The sequence below is a fragment of the Jaculus jaculus genome, chromosome 3 (assembly GCF_020740685.1).
Source record: "Jaculus jaculus isolate mJacJac1 chromosome 3, mJacJac1.mat.Y.cur, whole genome shotgun sequence".
In the NCBI taxonomy this organism is placed as follows: domain Eukaryota; kingdom Metazoa; phylum Chordata; class Mammalia; order Rodentia; family Dipodidae; genus Jaculus; species Jaculus jaculus.
The window spans coordinates 98035333-98051037 of NC_059104.1; the positions used below are offsets into that span (position 1 = coordinate 98035333).

General features: G+C 39.1%; 1 protein-coding gene across 1 annotated transcript in view; it reads right to left on the reverse strand.

Annotated features, from left to right (window-relative positions):
- Positions 1-15705, reverse strand: part of LOC123459452 — a 56795-nt gene that overhangs the window by 15794 nt on the left and 25296 nt on the right. The window contains exons 11-17 of the mRNA XM_045146073.1: positions 13550-13605; positions 13059-13083; positions 8074-8138; positions 7228-7252; positions 3775-3846; positions 2927-2967; positions 2241-2262 (exon numbers count right to left, since the gene is read on the reverse strand). Coding sequence (XP_045002008.1) covers positions 2241-2262; positions 2927-2967; positions 3775-3846; positions 7228-7252; positions 8074-8138; positions 13059-13083; positions 13550-13605 — 306 coding nt within the window. The remainder of the gene's footprint in view (positions 1-2240; positions 2263-2926; positions 2968-3774; positions 3847-7227; positions 7253-8073; positions 8139-13058; positions 13084-13549; positions 13606-15705) is intronic.

A 15705-nucleotide genomic window follows, 5' to 3' on the forward strand; every position in this document is an offset into this window, starting at 1 on the left:
TTGAGCACCCTTAAGTTGGACAGGACAAACCGCTACTGAGCTGAGGGCAGGTTGCTTTTTTGTTTGATTTTTTTGTGGTGCTGGAAATTGAAGCTGGGATTTCACATGCTAGGCAAGGCTCTACCACAGGGCTGTCACCTCTGGAGTCATCCCTTCACCAACATCTTCGCTCTGGACCATTGCTTCTATACAGGATGTGTAAATATAGTCCCTGTGTCCTCAGAAGTTGGGCCTACATGCCACCATAGCTCTATGGAGAATAGTGAATGCCAGGAGGCCCCACATGTATATAGTAGCCCATTGTGATTCCAGCTTCCTCTTTTGTAACCCACCGAAGAACAGCAAGCTTCCTTCAGTTTTGGAATAAGAAACCCTGCAAATAGCTTCTAATTTAACTTTTTATCAATAAGCCCCCTAGCCATGCCCTGAGATCTGCAGTTTCAGAAACTAAGGTAGGCCTGATTTGGCTGATTGGAACAGTATAGTTTTCATCCCTTGAAATGCTGCTTCCTTCCTTGTGTTTGCTTTTATCCTTTATTTTTGGGTCTTGGTCTCTCTGTAGCTCAGGCAGACCTGAACTCACTCTGTAGCCCAGGCTGGCCTCAAATTCATAGCAGTTATCCTACCTCAGCCTCTCAAGTGCTGGCATTAAAGGCATGTGCCACCACACCTGGCTGTCTTTATCTTTCAAGATGGTAAAATGGGTTTCAGTGATTCCTAGTGTATATCTATCTTTCCTCCTCTCCTCATAGTGTCCGTTCATGTTCCCAGTTCTCACAGGCCCCTTTGTGTTCTGGAGAAGGACTGACACATTCTGCAGAGGAAGCCAGTGTTCCTTGGGATAGTTTGTTTAAGTTATGGGCAGACACCACCAGCACCAGTTTGTGCTTCTAGCCATGGGTTCTTACATTTAACTCGAAAGTTTTTCCCCAAACAGTTCCAGCCATACAACATGATGTATCCTTCTCTTGTAGCCACAAGCATGCTGTGTTTGCCAATGTTTGCTGTTTAAATTGTGTGTTATAATTTGAAATATTTTCCAATCTCTTCTTTTTATAAGTCCTAGACTATAATAAACACAGCTTGCACCAAAAAAAAAAAAAAATACAGTTTAGGTACTTGAGCATACCCTTCTGACCAGGATCAATGATGGAGAGAGGAACATTAATGTATAATGTTATAATTAATTATAATATTATTCAATTATATTTAATTTTTAATAATTACACTAATTAATGCTACAGGTCATTGTAGGAAGAGAGAGAAGATCTGTCTCTTTTTTGGCTCACACTTTAAGCCCTTATCCCCAGGTTCATGTCAGGGCTATGTGGGACTTTTTTCCATTACATTTCTTATTAGTAGGTCACTGATTAAAACCTAATACTACACTTCATGGACACAGTTCTTTAAGAGAACTACAAAAGGCTTGTAATTTTGGCAGTGGTAGAAACAGGTAGCAATAGGTCCTCAAGGAAAGGTCATTGTTAAGTCAGAAGCAAGGCACATCTAATGTGTACACAGCACTGCTTACAATCATGCCTTTGAAAAAGGATAGCACAAAAGCCTCCATACATATTTCCTTGTCTTTCCTGGTACATTTCACATGCCCTCATTCTCCTGAGCAGAGGGCCCAAGCTAACTGATACTGGGTCATCCACATTGGATCTGAGAAGGATCATCTGATAGCTATCTTCACTGTTTTTTAAATATTTTATTAATTAATTAATTAATTTATTTATTTATTTATTTATTTGAGAGAGTAGGAGACATGGGAAGAAAGAAAAGAAAAGAGGCATGCCATGGCCTAAAGAGACTGCAAATGAAAATTAAACACATGTGCCTCCTTGTGCATCTGGCTCATGTGACTTCTAGGGAATTGACTCTGGCTCCTTAGGCTTTGCACGCAAATGCCTTAACTTTGAGGCCATTTCCCTAGCCCACCTTCACACTTGATACATGTGGAATTAATGAAATTCCATTGATCTACATTAAAACTCCCAGAAGAAAGTCAATAAGGACAGTGGAGAATCTATTCCATCCTACACATTAAAAGGCAACTGTCCTCATACAGGATCAACCTCAGTGTTCCATAGGCATTCAATATATATATCATGGCAGAACCTTTTCACCTCAACACTACACCCTCAACCTTCATTCCTAGCAGGAACTCAGATCCAGGCATCTCAAGACTGAAACAGTAAGATACTTCCATAACAAATGACTTGATTCAGAATACATACCAGGTTCTGATCTGGTGGTATCCTGCAATGATAGAAAAAAATATGGTTTGTTCAAGGTATGCCATACACTTTATATAGGTCAGGTTTATTTTGATAATGTAGGACAACAGACAGAGAAACAGTACATTTAAACAATGGTAACATAGCTACAAAGCTTTCACATAGGACACTGTTCCAAAAGGCTAGTGGCTTTCACATTCAGTATCTTTCACAACTTCTTTTCTACTTCCATTCAAACTAAAATTCTTTTCTGTAAATTTCTTTTAAAAATTTATTTCAAAGAGACTGAGTGAGTAAGTATAGCTGCTCCAGGAGTACCAGGACGTTTTGTGTCTGCAAACAAGGTGCAGATGTATGCACCACTTTGTGAATCTGGTCTTATGTTGGTACTGGGGCATCAAAGCTGGGCTGGCCAACTTTAAAAGCAAGTTCCTTTAACCACTTAGTCATTTCCCCAACCCTCAGATACACAATTCCTAGAACAAGAAGGAATATCATTTGTGAGGTAAATCCTGTACTGTTCATTTATCATAGATATGACATCATTAACTGCAGAAGAGAGTAATGAATCAGTTGACAGGAGATTACCAGTCAAGTGCACCCACCCAGAACATATTGCTAAGAATAAAGCACATTGACTGACAATGGATTTACATATCTATGTAATTGTTTTAAAGTGCTCTCACAGTATTTTCTGATTCTTCCACCATTTTGCCTGGCATATCATCTAGAAGGAAACATAACAATTGTTACTTTGTTAGTGTCTAGTGTTTATGAATCAGTCATGGCTGTTCTATATGTATACATGTGGGTATGGCACTGGATAGAAAGTGTGAGCTGTTGAAGTACCAACTTCCTAACTAGAAGAAGGATGGGAAAAGTGCATGAAGTAATCACTCATAGAAGACTTGGACTTGATGCTATAGTCACTGTAACTTATATGCAATAATCAAGCTGAGCAGAGTGGGGTGGCATGTGATTCTAATCCCAGAACTCAGAAGGTGAACTCATGAGATTTTGATGCCATCTTATGTGCACAGCAAATATGACATGTTAGGTGGGTGACATCTGTGAACATGAAAACATAAATACTGCAAACAATTCTCCCATCCACAAAAAATCATATGCATTTGGGGATCCTGGAAAATAATCAATACTTATATGCTGAAGAAAGGATTATTCACGATCAAGATGCTTGATAGTATCTTAACCTCTCCTGTACTGTCTTTCATTCTCTAGTTCAAGAGTTGGATTAGACAGTAGCTGTCCCAATATGGAGAAAATTCAAATCTTGATGTCCCATGCACAGATGCTTTCCAGGGGAACTATAATTAGGGGATCTGACTGACAGATCTCTCCCCATGACTGTGTATGTCTTGAAGTTTTCAGAGTTATCTCAAAGATATACAAAAACAAAAAATTCTCACACAAGTGGACCTGTACAATTGTACCACATGAACTTATAGTATCAGACCTATATGCAACTTAATTATAAATTGAAAAGAGATGAAATTGAAATCTCCAAAATACTTACCAATTGTAGTACACAGTGGAACGACATAGTTAGAAATATGGCGAGTGGAAAAAGCTCCGCACATATGTTGACCTGAAGAAAGTAACAATTTAGAATTCTGTGTGCAATGCAACAAAACAATGCTGATATTACAAGTGTATAAAACTAAACTGTGCATTGCAAAGGGGTGCATGCCTTTATTTTCAGCACTTGTGAGGTACAGGTAAGAGGATCACAATGAATTTAAGGTCACCCAGAGAGTACATAGTGAATTCCAGGTCAGCCTCAGATAGAGTCATACCCTACCTTGAAAAACAAATATACACAAACAAACAAACAAACAAATTCCTAGAAAAGCAAACTCCAAATGTGAGTTGGAATGTAAAATGTCCCCAGAGCCTCCTGTGTTTATGAAGACTCCTCATATTCCATGCTCAGCTGTTGGAGTCTTTGGCCCATGAAGTGATGGTGGATGAAGTGTGAAACTGCGGAGTGGATCATGAGGATTTACTACTACAGCTTAATTGGTGTTCAGAGATAGATCATCCTTTCTGCTCTCTTCCAGCTGATATGACAGGATGTGATGCCCAGTGTCTGCTGTGTGATATTTTCCCTGCCACAGTGAAACTTCCCCGCAAAACTGTAAACTTGAAACAAACACCCTCCTCCCATGATCTGCTTTTTGTCAGGTGTGTCCCCTATCCCCAGGCCAGCAAGAAGAAGCTAACAGCAATACTAGTGTTAACTGTAGTCACCCAAACTGGAATCAAACATGATTTCCTTGCAGAGGTTAATAGTTGGACACCTTTCCGTTCATGTGCACTCATTAATGAGAAAGGCAGAATCTTAAATATATATGGGTTAGTAAAATAGAGTATCATGGAAAAGGTGAACTCTGATTTCCACTGAATGACATTATAAAAACGAAAAAGAATATAAGAGGTATCCAAGGCTTCTGAGCAACTTGGTAAAGATTAGTTATTGAAGTATAGTGAGTGTGTATGGTTTCAAAAGGACTGACAGCTAGATGGATGGATGGTATAGCAGGTAAGGCACTTGCATGTGAAGCTTAAGGACTCATATTCAACTCTCCCAGTCCCACATAAACTAGTGACACAAGGGCACAAGGTCATGTATGCACAGAGGGGGCAGATGCATCGAGAGTTCAATGGAGTGGCTCAGCCTGTGGGACACCAATTCCCTCCTCTCTTCCTCCCTACGTGTCTCTCTCTCTCTCTCTCTCTCTCTCTCTCTCTATCTATCTCTATCTCTCTATCTCTCTCTGCCAATACTTTCTTATTTAAAAATAGGCAATCTATTGAGCTTGCCATAAAAAGGACCATTATAGTGATACTGAAAAGTGATCATGTGAATACACAAATCTCCCAAATATCCATCCCAAGGAGTGAAGCTATATAAAGTGCTGAGCCAGGCTGGCAAGTATCAATTTGTGTTTACCAGTTGTAGCAAATGTAATACTGTAACAATGTAGCTGGTGATAACCTTGAATTTTTGATCCTATTGCCTTTTTCTCCTGAGGTGTAGGATTGGAGGATTAGTCAACCAGGTCTGCTTATGGTAAGTACTGAGATTTGAATCCAGGGATTCATACATGCTGTCTTCATTTAAACTTAATTCTTACTCCTCTTACCAAAGTCCTACATTGCAAAGCCTGCATGCACACATACACCCTAATGATGAAGCACTCTGAAAAAATGACATCCAGTCACATTTTTCAGTGCTGTTGATATCAATAAACACAGTGGGTTGGCTCTGTATGCTTCCATTGCACTGCCAACATGCACATTATCAGTCTGGGAAAAGTACTTTTTGAGCAGAGTCCAGCTTACTGCATAAGTGTGCTACCAACAGAATGATTGACCCTGGCTAACAATTGTTGACTGGCATTCTGAGTGGACACTATGTCTAAGCTCTGTTGCTCTTTGGGCTCCTAATCATGTTGGACAATTGGCTAACATACTTCCAAAGTTCTAGCCACAATGACACATGCCTAATAAGGATCAATTGTGTTAAACACCCACACATTTTCATGGGGGGGGGTTGTCTCTCATTTTCAGAAACTATGATTTGACAGGAATGTTCTGGGACTTGGTATCATTTTCCTGTACATGTCTGCAGGTGAATGCTATCTCAGCTTGTTTTCTTTTTTTTAATTAATTAATTATTTATTTGAGAGTGACAGACACAGAGAGAAAGACAGATAGAGGGAGAGAGAGAGAATGGGTGCACCAGGGCTTCCAGCCTCTGCAAACAAACTCCAGACACGTGCGCCCCCTTGTGCATCTGGCTAACGTGGAACCTGGGTAACCCCGCCTCGAACCGGGGTCCTTAGGCTTCACAGGCAAGCGCTTAACCGCTAAGCCATCTCTCCAGCCCTATCTCAGCTTGTTTATCCTTTGTGGTTTTCTTTCTTTCTTTTTTTTTTTCCTTTTTTTTTTTTTTTTTTTTTTGAAATAGGTTCTTGCTTTGGCTCATGTTGCCTTGGAATTCACTTTGAAATCACAGGCTGGCCTCAACTCATATTGATCCTCCTAACTCTGACTCCATCCCTGTGTGCTGGTATAAAATAAGTATTACACCATGCCCAGCCTCTCTCATGACCATTGTGGCATTCATAAAATAGTGTTTGGTATCTTTGTTAACTGCAGTATCCCTGGCATGCATAGAACAATTAGAGTATTTTTTTTCAGCATATTAATTTTGGAATTGAACAATAGCATTCCTGCATGCAAAAGAAACTCTCTACCAATTCAGCTATATAAACAACACTGGTAGTCCAGACCTCTTACACAGGGCCTACTGACCTGGGGGAATAGAGGTGTACCTTTAAAAGCAATATTAGACCACATATTTGCGATTATCTTGTGGCTTTTGCACCCCTAATTTGCTGAGCCTGGACAATTACCACTGTGTCTTGGTTTATTCATCGGTGGAGGGGTACACAGGGATATAAATCTACCAAATATGTCTTTGATGAGGTTGGAACTAGACATGTATGTAGAGTCTGTGTTGTGAATAATTTTTTTCTTCAGAAACTGCCATTGAAAATTAGGCTGGGTAATTGGAATAAAAATTAATGTCCTCGAGTCAGGCATGGTGGCACATGCCTTTAATCCCAGTACTCAGAGATAGGAGGATCGCTGTGAGTGTGAGGTCACCCTGAGATGACATAGTGAATTACAGGTCGACCTGAGTAAGAGCAAGACCCTCCCTCAGAAAAACAAAATTAAAAAAAATTAATTTCTTTGAGAAAAAAAGACCTATATATAGACATGCACTCATCCACAAAATCAAAAGAAAATAAAGGGAAAACTGCTGAATCCAGGGGCTATATCCTCAATCCTCCTTCCTAGCATAAGGCACAGATCATAGTGGTGAACCACATAAAAGAACGAATATTTATATCATTCTTAATTAAAGCATGTCTTCTGAAAATGATTTCTGAATACATACACAGTCCTGTCTTCCATGAGCCAACCTGTAATGGAGAAAGGAAAAACAATCTGAGTTCCATATCAAGCTGGGTTCTATTTGACCAGATTCTTTGGTTCTCCCAGTGACTTGGGAAAATGCAATACAGGATAGAAAAAAATAGTTGGTCCAAGACTGTCTTAGTCTCTTCTATCTTGCTGTCAAAAGACATGATGCTGGGAACGTTGTGAGAGAGAGTACTTTTGACAGGCTGTTTCAAAGACCAGTTCTGTCTGTCCGGCCTTCACTGGGAGTCCCTAATATATATGGCTGCATGATAGAGAAACTTAGAAACATCCTGTTATTGGGTGAGCTTCCTCCTTTCTACAGGGGAGTGAGAGTGTTCTCTATGGCCCCATTGCCTACACCAGGCCTCATCACTGACAGGTTTTATCAAGATGACAACAGTGGACATCAGACTCTTCCACCACACAGAACTCGGGGAACACCCTAAGTTCTATTCTATACATAGAAGCCCTCAGAAGTATCAGAAGAGGGTACTTAGCAAAAACACATAGACTTTTTTTCACATATACTTTTTTGACCATACACAACAAGCCTGTCCACATTTGAGTAAAAATAACTCATATTTTCATCTCAATATAAACGCTCCAGGAAAAGGAAGATGCCTGAATAATGCACCTGCACTGGCATTTACTCTGGAAATCAGGGGTGAGTGGGTAAAATTCCATTTCATCCCCTTCCTAGCCAAAAACTCCACAACCAGTAGGGTATGTAATTAACCTCAGTGTTCATATAATATCCACCAAAAATTAAGGAATCAAGAAAGTATCCTTTATAGCTCTACAAAAGAAAGGGATGTATTACCTGAACAAAATGTGTCTCTCTATGTTCCGTCATAGATAGAGTAATTTCCTCCTCCTTGGGATCAACTAGAAGGGAACAAAGTAACTGTCAACTGATGGTGCAGTTATTACTGGATCAGGGATCTTTGCTTGATATAGTGAATGGTCAAGGACGTAGTTATACTATGAGAATTTATGGGTGTACCTGAATAATAACAATTGTTGGCTTCTGACAAGAAAAAAAAAAAGCATGAGAACCAATAAGAGAATTGGGGAGCGGTATATTTTACTTTCTTAGTAGTAGGAGCCTAACACAATGTGAAACAACACTTCTCCAATGGGATCAACACTTTGAAGCATGTTATGGTAAATGTCAGTGTTCTATCACTTCTTCAGACCATCCTAAAGTCTGGTGGAATGACACTAGTGTCTTCACATCTGTTAAACCTATTTGACCCTTCTGATATTCATGAATACAAATTCTGTATTCAGCATTTGGTGCATATGATTTTATCCTGGATAAGATACAGATTATACTAGGGAAAAGAATTTATCACTGGTCACAAGCTGGAATGATATACATCCATTATCTTTTGTCATACAATAATAAGTGATGTAAGAGTAGAAGATGTTCACGTTATTATGCTTTTATGAAAAGCAGTAATATATATGTGTGTGTGTGTCAAGTTTCAGGATGGGTCACAGTCTAGCATAAGCTAACCTGGAATTCACTATGTATCCTCTGGCCACAAAATCACAGCGATAATCCACTTCTGTCTCCCAAGTGTGGGCATAATGTACTGTGCCACAGTGACTGACACATGTCACTTTATTGTCCTTCTGGGCTTTCTGTATTATACCCTGTATTTGTCTTGATTGTGATTTTCTAGGTTTAGATAGTGTCAGTACCGTGAGCTGGTGTACAATGGGGATCTACCCACTACAGAACAATGAGGCTTATTTGTCACTCCTATAAGGTTTTCATAAGCATAATTAGATCTTTTCCTTTTGGCTCAGGGTGAAGTTATCAAGTGTATTGAATTATTTCTCTAATGTTCATGTTTGGAAAGAGATTCTAAGACACAAACCCAGACCTTACAGAGTTGGGTCATATTGATTACATACTTGAAGTTATATACAATATATAATGTATATCTATATTTCCCTATCTACATATATACATACATACTACATAAATGCACAGACCAAAGAGAGTCAATATGTGCAAGCTTTAAAGTGCAGTATGATTAGATGTCAGAACCTGGTCATTTCTTCTACACATTTAGAAATGAACTAAAGTGCTGGTATTTTCTTTACAAGGACCCAAATCATCAGACCAACCTGTTACTACTGCATTCATTCATTCTATCTACTTTCCACAGCATGGAAAGCAAGCTTGCATCAGAGACGTGGACCTAATTCAAGGCAAAAATGCTACTATTCTAACTGATGATCCCACAATCAGACATAACAAAAATTACAAAAGAAGTGAAAACACTAACAATCTTTTTCTACTCATCCATCTTTTTCCATGACCTGGATTTCCTATGAATTCTTAGCTACAGAGAGCACACTAGCTAGTCACCATTGACAGAGTTCATCATGGGGTGTGACTCAGATCAGGTCTTCATGATCTCATGCCATGAGAACAACAGAATGTGCAGCATTATGGAAAACCAAATGACAACACACTTTCAGTTTTTATCTGAATTCCAATATTAGAGCACAGGTGGAAATATCATGAATACTAATATTTCACGAGTTTTCATGTTTGAGGCTAGTTCTCAAGACATGGCCCTATGACTTAAATAAGTGATTCACATTGTATTATCGATTGCTTCTTCCATACAGCACGTGTACACTGAGCTGAAACAGAGTATATATATATGCTTTTCAAATAAATGACTATGCCAATGCTTATAGAAACACCATCTCATTATTTATATAGCCTGTGTGACAACTGAGGAAATGCCAGGGATGGGTCCACCTATGAACTAGAGTTTGGAGTACTTCAGGGGGATTCTGGCACTGTAGTCTTTCAGCTCTTCATCCAGTGAGTCCATGAAAAATCCCAAGATATACTTGAGAATCTGAGAACCACTGGTCCACACATCAGAATTCCAGTTTTCACTTGCCGACATATAAATTTGGAAGCCCACAGTATTTCTTTTTATCCTATTCCAGGCATAATTTAGTTGATGGCATGAGTTACTCCAAACTCATGTAAATTATGCATTTGTTGTGGCTTTGTATTAAGAACTAGTTCTGGGTAATTCTGTTGTAAGCCATAAATATTTTCTGAGAATTTATAACCTCAGAGAGAATCACACATACATTTTTTTAAAAATCACAAGGAAGGACTGTAAAGGTTGCACTTTTTGTGTAAGGAAGAGGATCCACAGGGATCTGAGACTCACTGAGTTTATATCCCACACTCCTGGTTCATGTCAGGGCCATGTGTGAGCTGTAAACAACTGCATTCCTTGTATCAGAGGTCAAGGCTCAAACCTCAATACAACATATCATGTGCACAATTACAGAGATGAAATACAAAGGCTTTGGGTTTTGCCATGGCAGGAGCAGGAAGAAAAGGTTTTTTGGAAACAACTATCTTTAAATAGTAGCCCAAACAAGGGCATCCTTAGCTTGCAGATAGCACTCTCTCAATGATGTCTCTGAGAAGGTAAAGGCATAAAGCCCCTGCACATGTTTCCTCATTTTCACTGATACCTTTCAGATACTCTCGCTACTTGAGGAGAAGGCAATCCCAGATCATTCCTGGGACTCTCTCTCATTGGATCTGACTACGAACATGATCATTTACACCCATATTCACTCTTTACACTCCCAAAAGACTTATGAAATTTCACTGATCTGTCTTACTATTACAAAAGGTCAATAGAGAGAGTGGATCACTAACTCTTGCCCACACTAGATGAGGCAGTACTGGATCATTGAACATCAACCTAGAATTAATAAGGCAACCTCAGATATATTTATTTCTAGGCAAAGAAAAATATACTAAATTGTCACAGATTAGAGTGTTTGACATATGGTCATGCTGATTTTTAACTAAATAAGCATCTGTAGATCATTTATATGGTTTCCACAAAAGGACACACAGAACAGCAACCAAACCACTTACTAATAAAAGCCGGGGGCAGATGAAGAAGCAGGTCAGGAGGATGGCTTCCCTGGGCTATCCTGAGTGAGCTCACCTTTGCCCTCCTTGCAGTTTTGCTAGTTGATTACTAACTATAATTGACTCTTTGGCAGAAGAAGGTGGTCATATCTTTCTAATTGGATTCTACTATGTTCCTTGGTGGAAGAAGTGTGGGTAGAGAATCAAGCCATGAGGGTGGAAGTATTTGTATTTATGCTCACAGTCCACATTTTGGTGGGTCAAGATGGTCAATCTACACAAGGCCTCAACTACATACAATGATCCAGTAACACTCTGGTAAATTCTTCTCATGTGGAAGTCAATAAAAAGGTCATGTGCTCTTTACATGGACCAAAACCATCAGATTTGCCTATGTTACAACTGTATTTCACCATTCTATATAATGACCATAGAACTTACAATGAAATGTTTACAGCATTCTGGAAATGATACGTGGAAACTCTCCATTATATTACCTGCTGATCCTAGGTTCATGAATATACAAGAAAAGTGACAAAAGTGTTGAAAATCCTAAAAAAGATAATCACAACTTTCCTTCCATTCTTCATTTTCCATGCCCTGTGTCTCTTGAGTTAGTGTCTGCAGAGACCACACTAGACAGACACCATAGCCATGTTCGTATGGGGGGTGGCAGGGTTTGGGTCCTGGTGCCCTTAACCCAGAAGCATAACAGAATCTGAACCAGTATGAAAACCAAGCAGAGAACCCACTTTCAGCCTTTGTTTATTCCAACTCTTAAAGTTTTTAATAGGCAAACACTTGAGCATTTTGTTATCTTAAGGTTAAATTATCAAGTGCACAAAATTATTGAACTAATTTTAGGTCTGTGGTCAGTTTCTAAGAGGTGTCCTAAGTATTTTCATAGGGAATGCATGTTGACCTAACAAATTGAGCTCACCGTCAAACCTATTCACTGATTCAACAAGTTACATTTCTGCTCATCACATGTACAACTATGCCAAAGTCTGTGGAAACACCTTCATGTTACGTGTAGTTTATGTGACAACTGAAGGAACTCTGTGGTTAGATATGATCTATGAAGTAGAGCCTGCAGTACTTCAGGAATACACAGGCTCTATAGACTTTCAGCTCTCGGGCTAGTGTCTCCATAACAAGGCATAAGTACAACTAACTGCAAACCAGAGAGAAACAGATAGGTCCACACATCTGGATTCATGTTTCCACTTGCCCACATAAAATATGAAAGCTCAGGTACCGTATCAGGGGTGACATCAAATCAACTTCAGCCCATAATGTACTGAGCACTGGATGAATACCTGACATAGACATCATTTAAAGTATATTAGCCATGGATTTGTTTAAGGAACCGGTTGCAGGCACATGTGTTTAAAACCTCATATAACTTCAGAGAAAACATAACCTGTCATAACCACACATATATTCAAAATAAAAAGCCATATTAGCACACGGTCCCAGCATTCTTCAAGTACACAACCCCAAGTAAACGTACTGTGAGTGTAACTACTTTCAGACACTTGGCTAGCATTTTTGAACTAGAAAGCATTTTTTTTTTTTCTCTAAGACATCCTCAATACTTTCACCCTCCAGAAAGTGAGAAATACAGTTTCTCTTCATAGAGAATTCAGTATGTATTCCAAATGTGGGAAGCCGGTGTGGTGGCCCGTGCCTTTAATCCCAGCACTCGAGAGACAGAGGTAGCAGGATCACCATGAGTTCAAGGCCATCCTGAGAATACAGAGTGAATTCCAGGTCAGCCTAGACGAGAGTGAGACCCTCCCTCAAAAAACCAAAAACAAACAAATATGTAATTTCCTTTTGCCAAACATTTCTACAATGCTTACCAGTTGAATTTTCATCAGCATGTATCTGCAATAATACAAACAAAAATAGTGTAAGAACTAAGTCATGTACCTGTGGGCACATGGTGTTTTTTCTCTTCCTCATAGTGAAGACATATAAGAAGCATTGAAAAGTGAAGGGCTTACAAAGAAAGAATAGCATATCATTGTGAACCCATGATCTCTGCATGGGAAACATATTTTTCTCTCTCTTTAGGTCATGAATTCAATATACTTCATCCCAGGAGAAGACACTGCTTCCAAGTAGGAGGGTGCCTTGTGTTTAACGGGATGCCAACATTTCCAAAGGTTCTTTCACATAAGACAACAGTTGGTATTGAATAGTCTACTATTCCACAAAATAGGATCTGCTATATTTAAGTATCTATAATGCTTGGTATCATATTTTCATACCAACCTCAACAAATCAGGAAATAAAGCAACATTGTTATTTCAGGCAAGAGTAGGTCCCTTTACCTTTACCCTTTACTCACTTCAATTGGGGTTTCCTTGTCCATATATTCCTCAGGTGCAGAGCTGTCTGGTACACCTATGAAAACAACAGAGTAACTTTGGTCTTTGTGCTATGGCTCACGTTTTACTTAGAATACACTTGGAGCTTCATGGCTGTTCAATAGAGCTTAGATAGAGTAGTTACTCCAGCAGCTTCATCAGTCATATCAGACACTAAACAAGAAGCTACAAAAACATAAGTAGTTTCTCTCTTGGCATTCTGCTAATGGCAAAGAAAGACAACAGGAAATAGTGTAAGTGTCCTATTCACTCATGATGATTACTTTTGAGCCTCCATGGGTGATGTTCTAAAGCCATGAAACAATCAGAGTTATAATTCTTACTATGTAGCAGCTAATCACAAACATTTTAAGATATTGTCACAAACACTATGATCCAAAGTATTCAAAAAACAGTTAAGTGGGTGACATCTGTGATTGTGAAAACATGAAGACTGCCAAACATTCTCCCTTCCTAAATACATCATAGGTATTTGAGGATCCTGGAAAATAACCAACTCTTCTATACTGCAGGAAGCATTTTTCATGATCAAGATGCTTCATGGAATCTTAATGTCTCCTAACACCACCCTCTACTCTCTAGGTCAAAGTTGGACTAGACAGTTGCAGTCCCACCATGGACAAGATGTAAACCATGAAGACGTGTGCATGAGAGAATTCTAATGTACACCTTCAGAGTCACATTCCAAGAGAACTATCATTTCTTGATCTGACTCATAGATAACTGTTTACATCTGGAAGTATTCAGAGCTATCTCAGAGCAATACAACAACAAAAAAATTCTCATACAAAAGGACTGGTACAATTCCACCACATGAACATGTAGTACGAGATCACTATGTCACTTGATTAGAAATTGACAAAATGAAGTTTCAACCTCCAAAACACTTATCATTTGAAGGACACAAAGGAAAGAAACTGTCAGAACAGTGTGGACCTGAAAAAGTTCTGTGAATATAACGACCTGAAAAAAGTAAGAATTTAGAATTAAGTGTGGAATGCACCATAAACATTGTTGAAATAGAAGTATATAGCACTGTTATGTGCATTAATGCATTAAATGAGTATAATAATTAAAATTTAAAGATTTAATAAAGGAATGGTAAATCACAGAGTAATTCAAACTTGAGAAATCAGAAAACATGAGTTCTGTAAAAGTAGAAAATAAACAAAATTAATGCAAATGAAACCAGACCACATATCCACAGAGTTACCAAATGCTACTGAAGCAAGACATATTTATTTTTTCCACTGTCACAATAAACATAAAGCCAGCACACTGCAGAGCCTGGCCAGACTTGGGACCTAGAGACCTCAAGCATACAGACATAATGACTCTCAGAGCTGACCACATGACTATGAAAAGCATCAAAAGACATAGTGTAAAGTGTTTTACAGCCACAATTTGACCTAGATGAGATGCACAGACTTGAAGGGCTTACTCCTTCAAGGCTCCCACAGTACATAATCTGCTTAAGCCAATGAATGAATATAATGAATATATGAGTGTCTAAACTCTTTTAATGCTCTGTAAATTAATAATGGATATTCCACTTAACCAGTCCTGACTTCACTCTCTGTTGGAGAATCGGCTTCTATTTTTCTGATGGGAACTATACCTGAGGAGATAAACAACCCAGTGCACTCTACCCCGGCCCCAGCTGAAACCACAGAGGAATTAGGGAAATGAGCAAGAGTGCTGCTCTCTTACTTAAGCTGATATCAGTACAAGGGTGATGGAGAAACATACTGAGGACACTCAACATCTACCAAACCAGAGATCCAGATGTTCCTAGTTGCCCATCACTGAAGGAGATTAAGATGCTCCCAGCATGTCTCAGAGAATTTTGTGGAAGAGGGGTGGAAAGATTGTTAGAGGGATGCTGTGCACAGAGACATGGCCTCTGTCCTCCCCCACAATACAAGACCCACAATCCCCATGGGGTGGATCTGTATTCCCAACTTGAAAGGCCTTTTCAGAAAAGGGGTATGGAGGAGGGAAAGGATGGTACCAACATGTGATGTTTACATACAAAATATATCCATACCTAATAATAAAAATGAACTAACATTGGTCTTCATCATAGTCTCTACAGGGCCCCATAATTCATGTGTTC